The sequence below is a fragment of the Tenrec ecaudatus genome, chromosome 6 (assembly GCF_050624435.1).
Source record: "Tenrec ecaudatus isolate mTenEca1 chromosome 6, mTenEca1.hap1, whole genome shotgun sequence".
Classification (NCBI taxonomy): Eukaryota; Metazoa; Chordata; class Mammalia; order Afrosoricida; family Tenrecidae; genus Tenrec; species Tenrec ecaudatus.
In genome coordinates this window covers 95,407,917-95,430,790 of record NC_134535.1, presented here as the reverse complement: position 1 = coordinate 95,430,790, position 22,874 = coordinate 95,407,917, and the positions used below count along the sequence as shown (strand labels likewise).

General features: G+C 37.6%; 1 protein-coding gene across 1 annotated transcript in view; it reads left to right on the top strand.

The window, feature by feature from the left end:
* Nucleotides 1-22,874, top strand: part of LRRK2 (leucine rich repeat kinase 2) — a 174,484-nt gene that overhangs the window by 25,676 nt on the left and 125,934 nt on the right. The window contains exons 8-14 of the mRNA XM_075551885.1: nucleotides 4,433-4,552; nucleotides 5,443-5,585; nucleotides 5,683-5,762; nucleotides 7,196-7,302; nucleotides 13,764-13,893; nucleotides 17,669-17,793; nucleotides 22,528-22,640. Of these exons, the coding sequence (XP_075408000.1) occupies nucleotides 4,433-4,552; nucleotides 5,443-5,585; nucleotides 5,683-5,762; nucleotides 7,196-7,302; nucleotides 13,764-13,893; nucleotides 17,669-17,793; nucleotides 22,528-22,640 (818 nt within the window). The remainder of the gene's footprint in view (nucleotides 1-4,432; nucleotides 4,553-5,442; nucleotides 5,586-5,682; nucleotides 5,763-7,195; nucleotides 7,303-13,763; nucleotides 13,894-17,668; nucleotides 17,794-22,527; nucleotides 22,641-22,874) is intronic.

The following is a 22,874-nucleotide window of genomic DNA, read 5'->3' as shown; positions in this document are numbered from 1 at the left end:
AGTAAAATCAACAACAACGACAACAAAACTCTAGGGACAGCATTGAGTGGAGTGGGAATTCCAGAATGTCTAATGGTGCTCCTATGGACCCTGGCCTGTACCGTGGTATGGAGCAAATAGTAGTACTTCAAACAAGGGAACACTGCATTTTGAAATCAGGTTCTGTGGGAGCACAATTGTCCTGAAATTCTTATTCTTCCCCAATTTGCCCCTAGTGTGCTATGATCCACTTATTTGATTGCCTTTGCATACTTCGTTAAATACAAATGGAGCTCTTCCTGGAACCCTCTGCTTTCAGCCAAGCTCTTGCTGAGGTCAGCAAGAATATCCTTTGTACCACAAACTTCCGAATCGAGCTTGAAAGGCTTACAGCGAGCTCCCTGTCCATGTAGCTATTACTGCAACCTTGTCTTCAGCAAAATTTTACTTGGATGCGATATTAATGATGGCATTTGGTCCTTTCTGTGCGCTGCTAGGTCACTGTCTTTGCAATGGGTGCAAACACGGAACTCCTCCAGTAGGTGGGCCAGAGAGCTGCTTTTCAGATTTCTTGGCACAGTTGTTGAGTGCGTCCAATACTGCAACACCTTGGTTTCTGCTAATGCCTTCATCGCAGCTTGGAAGTCTCTCTTTCACACCATTGGCTATTGATCATAGGCTAGTTGTTGATCAATCATTTTGGTACAGTGAATTTTTTTGTTGCTTCTGGCATTATTTAACATTTCTCCCATGCAGTTCTTTAGTATTACAACCCAGGCTTGCATTTTTTTATTCTGTTCTTTCAGCTTAAGATAAACTGAATGTGGACTTCCCTCTTGGTTTTCTAAATCTAGGTCTTTACACATTTCATTATAATTACTTATTTTCTCTTTTTGAAATCTTATGAGTTGTTCTTTTATTTCATCTTTTATTTCTTCTATTTGCTTTAGCTACTCTGCATTCAAGATCAAGTTTCAGAGTCTCTTCTGACATCTACTGTGTTTTTTCTCTATTTCCTCTTTTTTAAATGATCTTAGTTTCTTCATGTACAATATCCCTGATGTCATCCCACAACTTGTCTTGTCTTCAGTCATTATGTTCAATCCCATCAAATCTGTCCTTCAGATGGTCCTTAAAAATTAGAGGTAATGTACTCATAGTTATATATTGTTTCTCATGGAATTGTTTTGATTTTCTTCAGCTACAGCCTTGACTTTCACAAACAATTGATGATGTGTTCCAAGTCAGAAATGGCCTTGTTTAGTCGGATGATATTGAGAAGCTCCATCAGCTCTTCCCATAGATGTAGTCTATTTGATTCCTGTGTATTCCACCTGGTGAGGGGCCCATGGATAGTCAACATTTATATTGTTGAAAAACGGTTTGCAGTAGAGCTTACTGGTCTTGAAAGATTCTATCGTGAGATATTTAACTTCATTTTGATCACCAAAATCATCTTTCCCAATTACTGATCCTTCCTCGTTTTGTCTTTGTTTGTAGTATTTTCCTTTAAAGCCCTGCTATCAAAGCATTTTGATCGCATGTTTGATCAGACTGAAGAAGCAGATAGAATTCATCAACATCATGGACTTCAGTCCTTTGTCCACAAATTTTAATAATAATATTATAATTGAATATAAAATATAAGTATAATATATCTAAATAATAATAATAATGGATTTTCCTTGTAGGCATATAACTATTATGTGATCACACACAGCACTCTACTTCAAGGTGGACCTTGAAATGTTCTGCTTGATGATGAATATCATGCCACTCTTCTTGAATTTTTCGCTCTTAACATATAAGTTATATTATTGTCTGATTTAAAACTGCCAGTATCAGTCCAGGTCATTTCATTAATGTGATATCCATTGTAACTCATTAATTAAATGTTCCATTAATTTTTGATGACTTTCAATTTTCCTAGATTCATACTTTGTACATACTACATGCCTATTATTAATGGATGACTACAGCTATTTTGCTGTTGTTGTTTTCTCATGTGGAGTTGTGAGCCATCATCAGTGAAGGTCTGGGAAGCTTTGCTCAATTCAAGTCATCAAGGTTTTACTTGAATTTTACTTTGAGGAGGCAGCTCTTCCACAGTTTATTTTGAGTGCCTTCCAACCTGAGAGGTTCATCACCGAAAACTATATCAGATAATGTCCTACTGCTACTCATTAGATTTCAGTAGCTAATTCCCCAGAAGTGGATACTTTCTAGAATGTTCTTAGTCTGGAATCTCCACTAAAACCCATTTACCAGGGGTGACACTTCTGACCTTTGAAATACAGATAGCATATCTTCCAGCATCTCAGCATCGTGTGAGCCACTACAGTAGGACAAATTGACGGGCAGTGGGAATTATGTGGCCCAAACTGTGATGATAGTATAATGACTTAGATTTATGCAGTTCTTCCATGGTTGTTTCATGTACATGATTTTCTCTTCTTTTTTTAATCCTTGAAAAAATCCTGGGAATGATCAGTTGATATTCCCTCCACATTTAGCAAGTTAGTATGGCTCCTCTGAGATCATGCAGCCTGTAAGGTGAGAAAATTAGATTAAGAACCTCGTTTTCAGAAACCCTAAACAAAACAAGAGGCACTCTGTTAATAAAGTAGGTTAAGCAGTGGGTTGCTAACCAAATGGTCAGTAGTTTGAGTCCATCAGTTCCCCCACAGAAGAAAAATGATTTGCAGTCACATAAACTCATAGAGAAGTTCCACTGTCCCCTAGTGTCACAATGAGCTGGCATTGACCTACATCTGGCTCTTGGAAACAAAACAATGGATTCATTCTAAAATGTAGTATCATTTTCAAGTTTTTTGAATAGTTGAGAGTTTTACGCATATATTTTAAAGTTGGTCACATTTATAAAAGTTGGCTGACAATTTAAAATGTTTGACCTAATTCTAAAGTTGACTTCTAAAATCTTGAGCAGTACACTAAATTTTACAAAAGCTATTAATGGATAAATTTGCTCTCCCACCTCTTATGTATCTCACGATTTTGTTTATGATTGAATTCATTCTGAATCACTGGGATCCTAGATGACAGACAGGGACCACATTGTAGGCTATAGCCTTACCTGGAGATATCAGAACTCATTATTTATCTTTTAATAGATTATTATTCCATTTATTGACTAGAGGATTTGTTGCTCCCATTATTGTTAGAAGGGGATCTTAATAAAACAATTAAATTTCTTCTTAACTAATCATCAATAAATAAATATTTAGTATTTTCTCCAAGGATGTAACCAACTAGGAATTTGAAGCACTAAAGGGTCTTATATTGTTTCCTGTTCTTCTCACATAAAGATCTGGAATTAAGATCAGTCTTACTTGCCTTTGTCCAGAATCAATGAAGAGCATTTGTTGGCAGTTGAAAGAAGGTCATAGGGAGGAGAGGGTGATAGGGACCCCCAAAGTTTAGAGATTGGCTGTCTGGTTAGAGCAGAAGCTTTTTGGAGGGCATGGTTACCCAGGACTAGAGATCAATAAGACTGAAGACCATGCATACTTGGCTGCTGAATGTGGAAGAGGCAAGGACATAGGAATGTGGAAAGGGTAGGACTATAATAGAGTTAAACTGCTAAGCATGTTTTCGAGTCACTTGATAAGTATGGAGTTGAAATTTTAGGCTTTACCTGATATCAGAGTGTTCCAAATCTGGCATGTGTATCAGGGGTCAATTTACTGTCCTTATTCCCAGAAGGAAACCTGGTGACTGTCAGAGGGGCATAAATAATCTGAAATGGAAGGAGGTACAACAGGGAGGTCAGGTGGAGAGATGACATCCATGTGCTTTTTATAAAGATTTCAGCAATGTCACTTATAAATTCTTTATGTATAAGGATTTACATTTTTGGATGTGGTGTTGATTTTTGAAGGAAAAAAACCCCACTCAAAATGTAAAGGCATCTTCCTGGGAGTGGGTAAGAGAAGGTAAAATAATTTTTTAGCGTCATCAATACATGATCAAATCATGATAAAGGTTCTGATTAGTTTTCTGAGAAGGATTCCTTCCAATGGAAGACGAGTGTGTCAGTCGAAGGATTTAACAGGGAGGCAGCGTTTTAAAGATTTCCATGTCCTATAGGGCAGGGAGGCTTCTATTTTGCACAGAGAACCTTGGGGGGAGGGGCGTATGTAACAGACAATTCAGACACCCCCACATGAAGATCATCCCAGTCTGTGTCATTATTTTGGTTCAGTCTCTCTCGTTATATGCACAAGATAATTCCATGATGGCATGAAGTAAATCTTGGAAGTTAACTTCAGCATGCTAAGCTATTGAACTTATAGTGATTACTTGGTTGTAATGCCAGCAAACTATGCAGGTACATACTTACAGGTGATATACTTAGTAAAAGGTGATTTACAGACTTAAAGGTGATAAGAGTTCCCCGGAGGAGAAATCATCTAATATATTATTTGACCTGTAGGTAATTTTTTTAATATTCTGGTCTTGAACGAGGTCCACGACTGTGTGGTGAGGGCCGTGCAGCACTTTTCAAAGAATGCCACGTTGCAGATCTCGGCGCTCAGCTGTCTGGCGCTCCTCAGTAAGTGACTTTCCCAAGGAGACGTTTTTGTTTTTGATTTGTTTTGAATCATTTTATTGGGGGCTCCTACAACTCTTATCACGACCCATCCATCCATCCATTGCATCAAGCACATTTGTACATTGGTTGCCATCATCATTCTCAAAACATTTTCTTTCTACTTGAGCCCTTGGTATCAGCTCCTCATTTTCCCCCTCCCTCCCCCACACTCCCTCCATGCCCCTGATAACTTATAAATTAATATTTTTTTCATGTCTTACACTGTCCAATGAAGAAGACTATTTTTATAGGTCAGTTGATTTTGACATTTATCTTATCACCAAAAATTCATAGTTAGAGAAAGCATTACTTGTTGCAATATCCCATATGATTCATTTCCCCAAATCATTTCCAAGGAGGCTAACACTTGTGACAGGCACGTGTATCTTTGTCACGTAGGATTTTGCTTTAGATCCTGAGTTAGCATATTATTAAGGAGTTGATCATTTCATTTAATTCTCTAGCTTATTCATTTTGCTTGGTATCCTCTTCCTCAGTGTCATTTATCGGGATATAGTGACAGTATTGACACTCTTATGCGGTGTGTAATGTGTTAGTGGGGTCTCTGGGTAATAAAAGCGGGTAACATATTCAGCTGTAAATCATTTAAAGGCAGGACTTTCAAGTTCTCCAAAAAGCCTGGCAGTCTGCTTCCAAAATTAGGTCCCTGAGAACCCTTATACCCCACATGAGGTCATCATAAGTCAGTTGGTTGAAAAATACATTGGAAATTACTTTGTAATTTTTTGTTAGGCTCTACCAAAGAACAACTCACTACTGATAACATTTCAAGCATATAAAATTCGAGCTTCTCATTCAAACTAATTAAACTATGTCTGTATATTTTCAAGCTGAGACCATTTTCTTAAATCAAGACTTAGAGGAAAAGAGTGATAATCCAGGGAGTGATGCTGAGGAGGAAGAGGACAAGTTATTTTGGCTGGAAGCCTGTTACAAGGCCTTAATATGGCATAGAAAGAACAAACACGTGCAGGTTGGTCTGTTTTGTGAATTCTGTAGTGAATCAATATTATGTGCATACAAAAAATTTATGGTTTTACAAATTTCTCATTTTTCCTCTTCTAATCTAGGAGGCTGCATGCTGGGCACTAAATAATCTCCTCATGTACCAAAGCCGATTGCAAGAGAAGATTGGAGACGAAGATGGCCAGTCAGTAGTTTTTATTTTATATGATAAGAGTTGTTAGTTGCATTTCTGATTCAATCATATGACACTTTAGCTATAATTTTTATTGTGGGGAGTATTTCTGATGTCATCTTTGATACTAGTAATGCTATCACAAATCAGTTGATACGTAATTTTTTATTTCCTTATCTTTGATAGGCAGAAAAGAGGCGTTTTGTTGGAGAGTGGGCCTGAAAAATTTGGAACCAAGCATCATTCAGTCATTCATGAATTGTGGAGGAATATTTTCCACTTTTCTGGCTGATCATTTAGAAAAGGCTTTCCTAATTCGTCTCAGGTGACAGGCATCACAGAGCCATCTGTGACCTTGTCTGCCGCTGTGACTCACCAGCTGGTTGTCCGTATCAGAAATTAGCTTTGGTTCGGAAGCCTCCTAGCACGATTCCCCACCTGATGTGGCCACTTTGACCCCTCTTCTCGTGAGAGAGCTATTTACAGCTGTCAGCTCTTGAGAAGACTTTCCGCAGCACTTCCGTTCAAACAGCGTGCACACCCTTTCCCCTCCACACGACAGCTGTGAACAGGAGAGGCCTGTAGAGTAGATTGGTTCCATGTTGTATGCCCCGGGACTTGGGGCTTGTACTCTTGCCCGCTACTTCTGCTCATAGAGGAGCGAGTGGTTTGAGCTGCTGACCTTCTGGGTGTGTTTGTTTTCTTAATGCGAATGATTCACCTCAGAAACATAAAGAATAAAATTCTCTATCTCAAATCTTCATAGCTTATTTGCAGTCTCCTTATGCAGTCTTTCAGTAAAAAAGTAATTAACTAAACAAGTGCTATTTAATTAACCATCTCCATTTGAAAAAGAAAGAGTAAGTCTTTAGAAAGCTGTATGTTGAGGCAATATTCTAATGATCCCATGTTAGGAGAAATGAAGAAACGGGTGAGATTCATGTTGTAGCTTATAAATTTCAGTTTGTAGTATTTAACTTTAGTACTAATGGATTTATAAACCATATCTACTATTAAAAGAAAAAATGAAATGTATATTACAGGTCTTCAAGACCCTTTAAGAGGGTTTTAAACTTGAAAGACCTCCCAATTTAACTTTTTTGCTTTTCTTTTACTCACCTACAAATGTTCTATCTGTCTTCCATTATCTGCTTTCTCTCACTTCACCTTTTTTCTTCCTGGAACTCTTTTTATATTTGCTGAGGTTTCTTTTTCTCTACTGCTTATTAACTTTGGTTAAAACATATAAATGCAAATTTCATTAGTATTTTATGGATTTGCATCGAACCTTTAAATTGAAAATGACTTAACTAAAATTCACTCTAGTAACTGGAGGTATTCTATAGATGCAATTTTTTGTTGTTAGAGATTATATAATGGCAAGTGGGTATTTGAGCAAAGTATTAAAAAGTTAACTGTCAGTATTGTTGCTGCCTCTTTGGAAGGTTCCCAGCTCATAGGGAAGTGATGCTGTCCATGCTGATGCATTCTTCTTCAAAAGAAGTCTTCCAGGCGTCTGCCAACGCCCTGTCCACTCTGCTAGAGCAAAATGGTAAGGGAGGCTTTCTACATTGACTAAAAGGAAAAGAATTTATGGTTATTTTTATTATAAAAGTAGTATGGTGTAACAATTTAGATACATAGATATGGATCTGTTATGATAAATATATTAAAAATAAAGAAGACAAATATTTTAATATATATTCTTCCTGCTGTCTGCACACTCATTTACTGTTATAGACAGTATATTTTTGTACAAATGGAATTTTACTCTTTTATAACAATGTTTTGCATTTTTCAATACATGTAGATTCTTCTATCATCCCTTGCAGGGACTGTGTGCTTTCCTTACTATGCATGTATCCTACTCATGCACCAGTTTGTGGCTGTTGGAGTTTTAGCTTTTTCTTTGGCCTGTTTGTTTTTCAACCTGTGGTAAATGCCCGATGTTTGCTTTATTGATTGATTGATATTAGTGTTTCACTCTTATAAATGATTCCTTTCTTAAGAAAACCTTAACATAATGCAGCTGTTTGGGTGGAGAGATAGATATCCAATTAAGATTTGGTAAAATTGGTCCATTATACAATTTGTATGTTACTATATTTTTCTCTCAGTGATCCTTTTCTTGTATGTTTTATATGCCTGGGGGTGGGGTGCGCCTCATACCCTGTTGGAAGGAGTCCTGAGGTTTAAGATTGATGTTCAGGCCGTTCAAATTCCTGTTCTCATAAACAGGAAGTGCTGTTGAAAAACCCTGGGAGAGAGCTCGTTATAAAGGCATTGGGACTTGGCAACTCTTGCGGGTTATTTTTAGAGGGTGGAAAGAGAGAGAGAACTGCCAAAAGCTTCAGACCGATGTTCATACCAGCCGTTAGTAGAAAACCTAAGTGGAGTGAAAGGAATCGAGAAACCAGTCCTCTCTCTCCTGTCTCTTATCACCTTTCTGACGGCAGTGTACAGAAAGATCACCGAGTGACAGGCCTGCCCTGCAGCTAGAGAGAGCTGTGTGCGGAAATCTCACTCCTGGTAATGAGGCTACATTGTGTTACTCTGTGTGCAGCACCTTAGAGAGGATGTAAACACTTACTGTGTGCAAACAGTGCTGCGTGGCCCTGTACTTCTTAACCACGGGCACCTGACATGCAAACTAAACTGTGACTTGGTAGAGTACGACTGCTCCGTACAGTGTCTTTGTAGTCAAGGTTGGTTTCTTTGTTCAAAATCAGTCCTCCACTTTCTCTGGTTCCTTACTTCTTTGTTTTTGGCCAACAGTTAGATAAACTGTGCTCAGATCTCGTTATGTTGCCTTTGGAGTTATACCCTAAGGAAGTACTAAGAACTTGAGCAACCTCTATGGGCAACTTTCCACAGAGAGGCTTTTGAGGACATTAGGTATGCAGAGCTGGGTCCTGACAATGAATAAAGAAAGGGCGGATTTGCTGCTAGGAAAGCTGCGCTCGCCCTGGTATCTACAAGGTGAAATCTCAAACATTTTGTGTTATATTTTCTTCATTTGATTAAAGCTGATTCACTCTATTAATACTTAATGAGTTTCATCTATGTGTCAGACTTGGCGTATATCAGTTAACAAAAGAGATAACATTTCCTATTTTTTGGAGCTTAAACTTTAGTGGGAAAAGTCTATTAGGTAATTATATATAGTCTGTTAAGTAGTTAAGGAAATAATATATATAGTCTATTAGACACTTAAGATAAAAATAGATAAAACAGGAGAATGTAAAAGGTTAGGAGTCAAAGGAGATAAATTCTGACTAAGCAGCCAGAAAAATACCACTGAGAAAGTGACTATTGAGTCAAGGCCTGTGAGTTGTATGTTGTTATTGACCTTTTCAAGCATATTCTGCATCACTAAAATAAGTGGATAAAGTCTAGATTATTATGTGAAAAGCTTGTATTACTATGTTTGTCTGGAAAGATTAGAAAAACAAATTCACAAACGCACATATGTGTATAAGAAAGAGGTTTATATACAAGAGCAATTGAATATTGAGAAAACATCCCAGTCCAGTCTAGGTCAAGTCCATAAGTCTGATATTAGCCCATATGTCTAATACCAATCTGTAATGTCCTCTTCAGATTCACAAAACACATGCAATGACCCTGAATGCAGGAAAGTCACAGGCAAGTGGGTTGGAAGGTCTTGTGGATCCAGTGGTGGTAGAAGCATCTTAGCACTGGCAGGGTCTCCACGTGGCTTCTCCAGTTCCCAGGGCATGGGGTCTATCAGCGTAGTGCATGAGCTTCTCTCATGGAGTGAGCAGAGAGAGAGAATGTCTCCTGCCTCCAGGAGGGAAAATACAGGAATTCCCAGAATCCTCAGGGGAAGGCCATGCCCACACAGAGGCCTCATTGGCTGTACAATGACTGACAGGATGGGTTCCACCCCTTCACTTGTAATCCTCTCAAATTGACAACAGATTATATAACTACCACAATTACTCTGAAGTAGTATGTATAAAATGTTCTGTCAATTCTGAAGTGACTCAATTATATAATGTCTTTTCATAGGTCTAACGTCTGGTGAAATTTGAACTCTGTTCTCAAATAGCAATCACTGTTTTCGTGAAAACAGTGCTGGTTGTCCCATTCATGTATATCTATGACAGTGTTTCTCAAATATGGTCTTCATACTTGGGAACTTATTGAGATGATAAATTCTGGGACCCTATTGAATCATACATGGGGCCCTCATTATGTTATCAAGTCAGCATTGGACTGCAAAAAAAAAAAAGTTTTTGCTACTTGGGAGAAAGATGAGATTCTCTGCTCCAGAGAAGTTTTGCAATCTCAGAAACCTGATATAGGGACACTGTGAGTAAGGTTTGGCTCAGTGGCAGTGGATTTTGGTTTAATGAGTCATAAACTCTAGAGATCCAAAACTCAAACCAAGTCTACAGTCATTGAGTGGATGCAGATTTATGGGCCAGACCAGTACTGCCTCTTTGAATGTCCAATACTTAAATATTCAAGGAAGCAACAGCCTTGCCATTTTCCTGTGAAGCAACTGTGAAGCAACTCCATTTGAGCTACCGCCCTTGTGGCCCCAAGACTGCGACCTCTAGAAATAGGAGCCAACCATCTTTGCTTTATTAATAAGTACTCCCAGATGATGCTGAAGTACAGAAAAGTTTTAAAATACACCGACCTAGAATTGCTCTAGTCTTTTAAATATATCCCTAGTTAGAATTTAGTGACTTTGAAGGGGGTTATCACACCTTGTGACTATGATCAAGAAAAATATCCATCATGTATTTTAATGTATGATATTTTGGGTATCTTTAAAAAGCATGCACTGGCAGAGTTATTTTTATTGACATATAATTTGCACATCATACATTTCAATAATTCAATTATATTAAAAAGTTATGTAATCATCACCACAATCCATACAAAAAATGGGGGCAACTTTATTCTTCATTGTACTCATTGTTAGTTCCTCATTTCCCACCAATCTCTCCTATCATACCCCTAGGAAACTATTAATCCATCTGCTATCTCTATAGATTTCCCTATTCTGGATTTCATTACAGAAAAAACATATAAAATCAAACAAAAGACAACCTAACAATGACAGGATCAAACAGAGAAGCTCAATTTTTAAAAAGACACAAAATATTAAAAATTGGATCAAAAGGGAAATTGACACGGTATTACATTTTAACCTAACTACAACTACACTGTCTCCTAACAAGGTTATCCCCATCCCTGGTCCATAGTCAGAGGGGATTCACTGAGGCTTAATCTGCATGGAGGATCCTGCAAACGGCCTTTGGGTTCTCACTGTCATCCGTAGCCTTCTGCAAATGGAGTGTTCAGAATTTAAGGTCTAATACCATTCCTTCCTCAGGATTTGGATTTTATTATTTGCAATCCTTCGATCATAGGTTGGTGCTTCTGTGCAGATTTAGCTCTAGCCTTAAATATATGGGTGCTTGTTTTAAGACAAGCCTTTAAGACCTTAGAATCTATTTTTTGTGATAGGCATATTCTACTGTCTTGATCACATTTGGCAGAGTTTTAAAAATATTGGTAGTATTTTATAGTATGCATAATGCTTCAGTTTGTTTCTGTTTTCTCTCATTTTTCATAATTATTTCATATTTAAGAATAACATGTAAGTTGAAATTTTCTAAGCTTTAAAAAATATTACTTTGAAAGTGTTGAACCCCAGTGTATAATGTTGGAGGTCATATTTATATAGAGGCTTCAAGATGATTTCTATGGAAATTTCAAGACAACGTGTTGACATTTGGAGAAGGTTTTTAAAAAAATCATTTTATTGGAGCTTATACAACTCTTATCACAATCCATACATACATCAATTGTGTGTAGCAGATGTATACATTCATTGCCCTCATCATTCTCAAAATTTACTTTCTGCTTGGGTTCCTGGAATCAGCTCCTCATTTTCCTTTTTCCCCTTCCCCTCCCTCCATGCTCCCCACTCCCTCATGAACCCTTAATAATTTATAAATTATTATTTTGTCTTATCTTACACTGCCCAGCGTTTCCCTTCACCCACTTTTCTGTTACTCATTCCCCAGGAGGTTATATGTAGATCCCTGTGATCGGTTCCCCCTTTCTACTCCCCTTTCTCTTCCGGTGTCACCACTCTCATCATTGATTCTGAGGGGTTCATCTGTCCTAGATTCCCGGTGTTTCTAGTTCCCATCTGTACTGCTGTGCATCCTCTGGTCTAACCAGGTTTGCAAGATAGAATTGGGATCATGATAGTTGGGGTGAGGAAGCGTTTAAGAACTAGAGGAAGGTTGTGTGTTTCATTATTGCTATACTGAACCCTGAGTGACTCACCTCCTCCCCACTACCCCTCTGCAAGGGATGTCCAGTTGTCTACAAATGGGCATTGGGTTCCCATCACGCGCTCCTCTCATTCACGACGATATGATATTTTTCCCTCTGCCTGTGTTGTGGGCTTTGTTGCTTCTGGGCTAGATGGCCACTTGTTTACTTTTAAGCCTTTAAGCCCCCAGATGCTATATCTTTTGATAGCTGGGCACCATCAGCCTTCTTCACCACACTTACTTATGTACACATTTGTCTTCAGCATTTATGTGGGGAAGGTGATCACACAATGATGGGTTTTGTTCTTTGGTGTCTGCTACCCAATCCCTTCAACACCTTGTGTTCACTTAGGCTTGTGTGCTTCTTCTCTGTGAGCTTTGTTGCTTCTAAGCTAGATGGCCGCTTGTTTGCCTTCAAGCCTTTAAGACCCCAGATGCTATATCTTTTGAGAGCCGGGCACCATCAGCTTTCTTCACCACGTTTGCTTATGCACACATCTGTCTTCAGCGATCATGTTGGGAAGATGGATATCATGAAATGACCGTTTAGCTGAGCAAGTTGCTCTTGTATTAAGTGAATGCACGTGAGGAGGCCCAATGTCCACTTGCTACCCTACTACTAAACCTATAAAAATGCACATAGGTCTATTTCCCCCATAATCATAAATATATTTACATATGTACATGTCTGTATTTAGGCTTCTGTATATGCCCTTTGCTTCCTACTCCTTTCCTCTATTTCCTTATGTTTTCCTCCTGTCCCACTACCATGTTCAGCCTTCATTCTGGTTTCAGTAATTCCTCTCAGTTACCTTGCCCTTGATCACTACCTACCAGTCCGCTCATCCCCTCCTTCCACTGGTTTTGAACCACTCATTGTTACCTTGTCGCTGGGTTGGCCAACACCTCCTCAAAGGGGGGTTATTATATAGAGATTTATAAACTATTACTGCCCGCAGATAGTTATATATCCCAGTAGAACGTGAAGTCATTTGTAAAGCCAAGTGTGTTTCTTAAGAGTTATCCATTATTTTCCTAATGCTCTGTGAAAACAAATGTAGATTTTTATTCTGTATGTTAGTGCATTTCATCCTGTTCGACACGGTAGCACGCAAAGAAGTTATGATGCTCAAATTGCTTCCGCGGCCAAAGGACGGTAGCTTAAAACAAGCCAGTTGGATTGCTGGCTGCCATCCCCGGCTCCATCGGACCCGCTGTGCCCATTTCTTAACCACCGGTTGAAGTAATGAATGGTAGCTCATTCCTAGCTTTCTAATGTCCAGCATACCCAGTGAATCATAATTCTATGTAAGCACAATTATTTTGTGAAATTGTTTTAAATATCAGGAGGAGACTTAGCGCTTATTTTGCAGACTAATATTTAAAAGATTTTTTTTTTCATTTTTTCAGTAACATTGGATTTGAATAGGATCATAATGATCACATTGGAACCAGGCCATTTTTTGAATAAAATATTTTAAACCACAATTTCATCAAGAGCTTCAAAATGTATAAAAATCTAAAATGACATGTTTTGAAATAAACGTGAATCTAATCATTAATTAAAATAAACATATATTTTTGTATATTCTCTTCTATAAATTTTGACTCTTTCAAGCTTCCTTATGTGATTATAAACTTATGTAACTATGCTCTGATTTCTATAACACTAATACAAATTTTATAGTTAATTTCAGAAAAATCCTGTTGTCAAAAGGCATATACTTGAATGTACTGGAATTGATGCAGAGGCATATACACTCCCCTGAAGTGGCTGAAAGTGGATGTAAGATGCTAAATCATCTTTTTGAAGGAAGGTAATATAAATTCATGAACTTATGAAGAATATGTAGTATTGGACTGAATAGAATATTGACATTTCAAGACTATTTCAAAGAATGAAAAGAAAAACATAAATATTTAAAGATAGAAACATTTTACAATATAATGTTATGTTGGCAGTATCAGATACTTAGGCAATAGGAGCCATGATTGGAATCACAGAAGTTGAAGAACTCTTTTGGAAGATTTACTTTTGGTCTTGGTGTGTGGTACTGGCTATATTTTAAGTATTATGAAAGGTAGAAAAGAAGAGATGAAATCTAGTACAATTAGCCTTTTAACTATTGTTTTTCTTACATTGAGTGTATAATTTTATTACTACTTTATTTGAATAAATTTTATCATTTCTTTGTTGCTTCCACTCTCTCGCTAAAGAAACACCTCGTCTCATCTATTCTAGATCCAGAAATGCTAAGATTACATGGCTGTTTAGTAACCCAATAGTCCCGATTCTTTACTGGGTCTGAATAGAGGGACAAGGATCATACATGCTGGTCTTAAACAATCTGTGTTAGGTTCCGTGAAGTTGGTTCTGACCCAGCAACCCTATGCACCACGGACGAAATGCTGGCCTGGCCTGGGCCATCCTCCCAGGTGCTGCTGTTCGAGCCCACTGTTATAGGCACTTTTTCAATCTATCCAGGGCCCACCCCTTTTTCGCTGCCTTTCTGCTTTACCAAGCATGATGTATTTCTGTAGGGGCTGGTCTGCTGACAACACGACTCAAGTATGAGACAAAGGCTCGCCAATATTTTCCGTAGGGAGCATTCTAGCTGTACTTCTTCCAAGACAGATGTTTGTTCTTTTAGAAGTTCATGGTACTCTCAGTCTTCTTCACCAACACCATAGTTCAAATGCATTGAGCTTTCGTTGGTCTTCCTTATTCAATGTCCAGCTTTCACATACATATAAGGTGATTGAAAATACCATGGCTTGGGTCAAGTATACTTTATTCCTCAAAGTAACGTTCTTGCTTTTCAGCACATTAAAAAGCAGCAGATTTACCTAAAGCAAGGTGTTATCTGATCCCTTTGCTACTCCCGTAAGCATTGATTATGGATCTAAGCAAGATGAAATGCCGACAACTTTGATCTTTCCTCTATTTATCATGACATTACCTATTGGTCCAGCGTGAGGGCTTGGGTTTTCTTTACACTAAGTTGTAATCCATACTGAAGGCCACAATCCTTGATTTTTATCAGGAAGTGCTTCATGTCTCCTCACTTTCAGTGAAGTTGTGTCATCTGCATATGGCAAATTGCTTATAAGCCTCCCTCCAATCCTTCGTATAAGCCAGCTTCTCTGATTACTCAGTATACAGATTGAGTAAGTATGATGAGAGGATCCTTAGAACCTTTCCTGATTCTAAATCATGCAGGATATTCTGCTATTTTGTTTGCACAACTGTCTCTTCATCCATGTGCAGGTTGTGCATGAGCACAATTAAGTGTAGGGAATTTTCATTCTTCTCAAGGCTATCCACAGAGACAAAAGCCTTGCATAGTCAATAAAGCACAAGTAAGTATCTTTCTGGTACTCTCTGCTTTCAACCAAGATCCACTTGACATTAGTTATGCCCTTATTCCATGTCCTTTTCTGAATCTGTCCCGAAACTACGGCAGCTCTCTGTAAATGTACTAATGCAACTTCTGTTGGATGGTCTTCAAAACAAGTTGACTTGCACGTCATACCAATGATATTGTTCAGTAATCTGAGCATCCTCCTGGGCCATCTTTGTTGGGTATAAATATGAATCTCTTCCAATCAATTGGCCAACCACCTCTCTTCCAAATGCCCTGGCATAGCCCAGTGAGCACTTTCAAAGCTTCGTCAGCTGTGGAAACATTTCAGTGGGTATAATTTCCTGGAGCCTTCTTTTCGGCTGATGCTCTCAGCGCAGTGTGGACGTCTGCCTTCAGCACATGGGTTGTTGCACATATGCACACATGCTAGTTCTTTTACAGTGACGGTAGTCTTTTCTCCTTCTTTCATGCTTCCTGATCAATCAATATTTTTCTCATGGAATCTTTCAGTATTATAATTTAAGGTTTGAATTTTTTTCTTGCATTCTTTCAGTTAAGATATGCAGAGTGTGCTCTTCCTTTTTGGTTTTCCAACTCTGCCTTTGTATATTTCATTATAATATTTTACATTGTCTTTTCAAGCTGCCCTTTGAAATAATCTGTTTCACTCTTTGAATTCATCATGTTTCCATCTGCTCTATCTACTCAAGTATTAAGAGCAGGTTTTAGAGACTCTTAACATTCCCTTTGCACTTCTCTTTCTTTCCTGTCTTTTTTATTATCTTTTGATTTCTTCATGGCTAATGTTCTTGAAATCCTTCCATAACTCAGCATGTCCTGTGTCATTAATGTTTAATGCATCAACTCTGTTCTTGGGATGTGTGGGTGGCATGTACTCAAGGTGATATTTTGGCTCATGTGTACATGTGTTACTTTTCTTCAGCAGTAACCCAAGCTTATATGAGTAATTGATAGGTTGTGTTACAGTTGGTCCCGGGCGTGGTTTTAGCTACTGATATTGAACTTCTTCATGGCTTCTTCCCACAATTGTGGTCAATTTGTTTTCTGTGTATTTTATCTGGAGATAAAATCGATGTGTATAGTCACTGTATTGTTGAGAGAAGGTATTTGATATGAAGAAGTCATTGGTCTTGCAAAATTCTATTATGCAATCTCCATCTTGATTTCTATGACCAACACCATATTTTTCCAAATACTGTTTCTTCCTTTTTGTTTCCAATGTTTACATTCCAATAGTTAATAATTACCAATGCATCTTGATTATGTTATGATTTCAGACTAAAGACATTGGTAGAATTCTTCAATTTTTACATCAGTAGCTTATGAAAGTTGGTGCTTAAAATGGACTAGTAGATGTGTTGATGGGATTGCCTTATATGTGGATAGATTTTATCCTATCACAGACAGCACTGTACTTCACAGGTGTTATTGAAATGCCATTCCTCTGCTTCATGAGATTGGAGTGTGACTTATTGAGGCCTTACAATGTGCTCAGGATGATCCTAACCCCCTATAAAATTAATTTACTTATTCCTTAAATTTTTAAGTTATCATTTGTGACCTTGTTTTTATTACTTTATAGAGGAAGAACCACAAGTTTAGAGCTGGAAGAGTTGACCCAAGTTATTGGGTAATTCAGGATTCAAAATCCTCCTTCACTGAAAAATCTATGCTATTTAATGTTTCTTTTACATGTAGTGTTTTCATAATATGCCCTTTTGGTTTGTAACTTACCCAGACAATGCCAAATTTGCCTCACTTTTTTTGTATTATAAAATGCCAACTGGGGTTCTGCTGTTTCTCGGTGACAGGGCTTTGATATCTAATCTCTGCTAGTCCATCACAAAATGACAATAATGTCATCTACCAGCAGGTTGGATGTCAGTGACTAATACACAGATCAGAAAGAAGTTGTTCACTTTATGAAATAAAGTAAGAGAAGTGCTTCTTGAAGTCAAAGCTTATCTAAGAAAATGGAAAGTTTGAGTGCTCATAGTGGACACGGGCTCACGAGGAACTGAAGTGGTTTGATAGCACCCAACAGTAACATGCTTATATTAATGAATTCAAATGCATTTACACAAGTCCTTCTCTGATTATTGATTATTTGATTATTTCTCTTTCCTTGAGCTTCTCTCTATTTGGCTTGTGTAATCATGTCAGACTGTACTTTTAATAAGCTTTTCATTTTAAAAAATATTTTCAGTAATACTTCACTGGATACAATGACAGCAGTGGCTCCCAAAATAATAGCAGTTATGAAAAGCCATGAGACATCGTTACTAGTGCAGCTGGAGGCACTTCGGGCTATTTTGCATTTTATAGTTCCAGGTAAGATATGACTTGCTTGATTGTGAAAGACAATAGCAATTGAAAAGGGTTTTTTGCTTTTAATAAAATTTCATCTTTCTGGCAAAATTTAAAGGGCTGGGTCCTGTCATCCAATGCAAATGCAAATCTTGCCTCTAAGTCAAAAATAAAAATAAAAGGTAAATGATGATATTGAAGTGTTCTTAGATTTTTTATTTCATTAATTTATTCAAAGAAATGCTTTAATTTTACATACATAACCCCCACACTATATCTTTTTGTAAACTGTGCAACTCCCTTGCAGGTTAATTTCCTATTCATGTTATGCGGGTTATGGAAGTGTGCATATGATTTATGTGGGCATGTTATTGCTGAAATTACACAGTCACTGTAAGGTAAATGGGAGCTCTTACCTCTAAGGAGAGGCTGTCGCTGATCATTCTTTTTCCTTTCTGTTGTCATCACTCTAAGGCAGGTTGTTAGTGTTTTCCTTCTGCCTCACTTATAATAAGAACTGAGTTTTCTCTCTCCTCTCCTGATTTAGGGCATTCCTTCTTTTCTCACTGGTTGGAATAATCTTCATAAAATGTCATCCTCTGGTCCTTACACATTAAATTCCGTACCTCCACCTGCCGCCATTGAGCCATTGCTGACTCAGAGCGTCCCCCTGTGGGTTTTCGAGCTTGTAACTGTCAAGGAATAGAAAGCTCAGTCTCTCCTGTGGAGCTGCTGGTGGTTTTGAACTGAGAACCACATGGATTACAGCCCAGCTTGTAACTACTACACCACGCTGCAGATCCCATTCGAATACCTTCTCTAGTCGTTCAGCGCATATCTAGCAAGAGCCTCTCAGTTCTCAACTGACCCCTGGCGACAGAGCGCTAAGCACTGAGCGGATAACCTTGACGTTGCCAGTTTTACACCCCAGCTGTGCCGAGAGTGGAAGACGAGACTTTCCACTCCTATAAACAGTTACCTTCTCAGAACCCCACAGAGCTACAGGGGTGGTACTCCTCTGTCCTATAGGGGCCCTTTGAATCAGATTGAACTCTGTGACAGTGCAGGGTTTTTGTTTGAAATGCTTTGAGCACTGTGATACTGCTGAGGTTTGAAGATGAATGGAAAACAGTCATTAACTGTGTAAATAGCTAATTGCTGGTCAATATGCGTGGTTCAGTTATTTGGGTAAGAGATTACGATAATGTTGATGGAGGCAAAAAACAAACAAACCCCCAAACCCAACATCTCTCAAAGGGCAAGGCGAGAGCTGTGATAGTAAAGTTAGAAGATTGAATAGGGCTAGCCTGGTAAAAACGGAACCAAACCAAACTGAAACCGGGCAAGGGCGTTTCATCTGGGAGCAAGGACAACACGTGCGAGCGTGAGTAAAATGCTGGGCTGAGGACAAGAGTGGCTGTGTGGGAATGTGGACACACTGAAACAGACCTCAGTGCGAAAGACCTTAATGGAAGGCTTTCCCCCCTAATAGTCCATTAAAATTCATGAGAAATGTTGGGAAATCAAATTATATGGAGAATGTTTATTGTACAGCTACTGCAGGGAGTCCCTGGGTTACAGACAATTGATTGGGTTACACCTATTCAATTTACCTGCAACCAATAGATGCTCTCAATCCTATCATGTTATAATGTTCAGGTACATAACATCGTTCATAAGAACAAATGGGTGCTACATTGTGAAGCATAGCAAAGCATTATTATCATTTTGGTATTATTATGTGAAGGTGATATCTAAATTTTTAAGGTCTATTTTTTTTGCATAGAAAAGTTCACTGCATACTATATATTTAAACAAACATTGACTGACAATAGGTTTGACCTTACCTAATTTAGTGCAAAGACAGATTTTGGAATGGAAATCATTTGTAATACAGATACTGCCTGTATTTTAATGATTGGTGGTTGAGAAGTCCCTGTGGCATAAAAAGACCCATGGATGGGGATTTGTGCCCATAAAGACTCCAGCTATAAGTTCGGGTCACTTTGATGGCCCTTGACTACAGTAAAAGGTGAAGCAAGATGAAGAGGGCCCGCGAAGGGGAAAGGATACGCTTGAGAGATTTTTAGGACACACACTCGACCAGTCTTTGTGACTGTGGAATATGAAGGGTGACACTTGTTTTTGTTCTGTCAGATTTCTAATTCTTTTGAAGCCCGATTATTTTATGCCCTGTTAAAATGAGAATTTCTAAAAGGTACCATTTTTTAAAGTCAGATTTTTCAACATATCATTTTTCTGAATATAAAGGTATACTCAGTGTAAAGGTATACCTTTTTTTCAAAAGCAGGGCTTTCTTTAAGTTTCTTTTCAATGTTGTAGTTATTATTATTGTTACTATAAATAAAAAGTAGCTATCAAACAATTATTTCTTGTATTGAATCATGCTAATCTATTCATAGATATCAATTAGCTTTTAAAAACATCATTTATTGGTATGTCCTTACTAAAAATATCTTTGTAAGTCTTCATTTTGAATTCTAATTTTAGATTATTTCATATCTATGAAACACAACAGAAGGAAACATTGCCCAAACATGTACTATCCTCAAAATTGTTCCAATGCTTGAAATTGTTGCGACCATTCTGATAATGACCTCCTTCTCACTGATCCGCTATTTCACCAGATTTGGTATATATATACCACAAACTCTTTGAAAGTCATATATATATATATGACTTTCAAAGAGTTTGTGGAAAATTCCATAATTTTTTCATGCCAGTTTTCCACAAACTTTTAAGGCCCCTTTATATATAATTACAATTGTTCTTAAGTGGCTATTAAAAACAAATAGTGTAGTTAATAAAGTAATTTATTATATTTAAAAAATAAGTTTGAATATATATTTTTTACTGTTTTTCAATTGATCCTCCAGCAACTCAAACAATAATCTGAGGACTAATTAAATCACTAAAATAACTAAAATTATATTGATTAAAAGGAGTCCTGCTATTAATGTCAGGTAAGCGTTGGACTTCTTGCAAACTACAAGGTTGGGAGTTCAAACCCACCAACTACTCTATTGTGAGAGAACATTGAGGCTATCAGTTCCTGTAACTATTTACAGCCTCAGAAAGTCAATATAAAATAACAAATTTTTCTTAAGTAAATGAATAAAAATATATTGATGGTTAATGATAATTTAGATGACTAGTAACCTTGATAATAATTTCATTATTGTAGGACTATGTGTATGGCCGCATTTTAGAAATGTATTTGTATGTAAGTTCATATTAGTATACAGATACGTTTTGTAAACATATCAGTATATAAATATATTTCTTGATGAGTAGACATTTAATCATGCACTCTCTCCTGCTGCCTACACTGCAGCCCAGCTCAGCATAGCAGACACACCACGCCACACCGCACCATATCACTGTAAGCCAGTGAATCAGATGCTCTCACTAGTCCCATGGTTTTGAGGTTGAATGTCATTTTTGGTTTGGGCCTGCTAAGTTTAGGTGTCATTAACGTACTTGCGTACATGTTTACTGATTTTCACTATATATTCAGGTTTTCTTATTGTGACAAAGGTGAGCATAAAAGCAAATTCATCTAATTCAGAAACAAATCCAGAACACACAGTGCACCTGGTGTTACAGTTCTGAAATCTCTTTCAACCTATTGCTGCCCACTCTCTATTTTCTGTCTCACTAACTTATTGAAGAGATTGACCCAATTGCTTTCATAAAGTAATAAAAAGATCCATTTATTTTAATCAAATTTCCCAGCAGGTTTTATGAAATATCTGTGGACCATTCTTCCTTGTCTTAGTGTCAATTCTGGAGGAAATAATTTAAAATTCATTAAGAAAGAAGATTTCGAAGAGGTTTATGGAGGAGATTGAATAGGGCTATAAAACCACAATGATACGAGCTACAGGAATAATTGAGTTACGTAGGCCAGAGACTCAGGGAGGGTATGGCAACTGTGTTAAAATCCACTCATTATCCTCTGTAACTAAAATATTAACAAACAATATGAAAAACTCAAAATGTGTCAGACCTGGAAGACTGCTTTTTATAGACTACAGCCAAGAAAGCCATATGGGGAAATTCCCTGCACATTCAGAGCAACCATCTAGCACCCTACAATAGCAACAATAATGGTCTACAGTAATACTGGCTTTTTTCCACATCTAGTTTTTTCAGTGTTTTGACAGGACTCATCTATAATGTAACTGAAAAAGGAGTATGTTTCCTGTATAGAACTTTATACCAGTACAGGCTTTCAGAGTTCTTTAAATAATAAACAACATGCTCTTTGCCATCCTAATACTGAAACTCAAATCTCAATGTTTGCTACAATTTCATCTTGTTGCTATTTTTGCCTACTTTCATGTGACCCTTTTCATAGCCCACATAACTCAGCTTTTTTCAAATTGTCCATTGTTGCATGAAAATCTTCCAATTTCTTAAACCCAAACCCACTCAAACAAAAAGAGTGTTTGTTACAGAAAATTCTTCCATCCTATTAAATTCTTGCTACTTTAAATTCATAAACATTTGTAGATATACTGCATTTATTTTCAATGCTGAAATTCCACAGAAACTTATAGGGGTTATTTTTGTGATTGAAACTACATTCTAGGTAATATACTATATATATATGGCTTGTTGGTTAGGATCAGTTCTGTAAGGGAGGATCTGTTGAGCTTCAATGTTTATGAGAAAATATTCATTTATTTACCACTCTATTCACTGGCTTATTTCTGTATTTGTTTTTGCATGCAGGCATGCCGGAAGGATCCAGGGAGGGTGCCGAACCACAGCGCAAGCTGAATATGGTTAAAAAACAGTGCTTCCGGAATGATATCCACAAATTGGTCCTGGCAGCTTTAAATAGGGTATGTGGAAAATAGGTCTTGATTTTATGCTGGAACTAGATTCCCTCCCAACACTTTTATTGGCATATAATTCACATATCATGCAATTCAGCGGTTCAGTTACAGCAAGACGAGTTATGCAATCATCTCCCCAGTCAGTTCCAGAACGTTTTCTCCATTTTTGCACTCACCATGATTAGTTCCCCTGTGTCCCCTGCAGAACGCTCAGGAACCATCAGTCCAGTCACTGTCCTT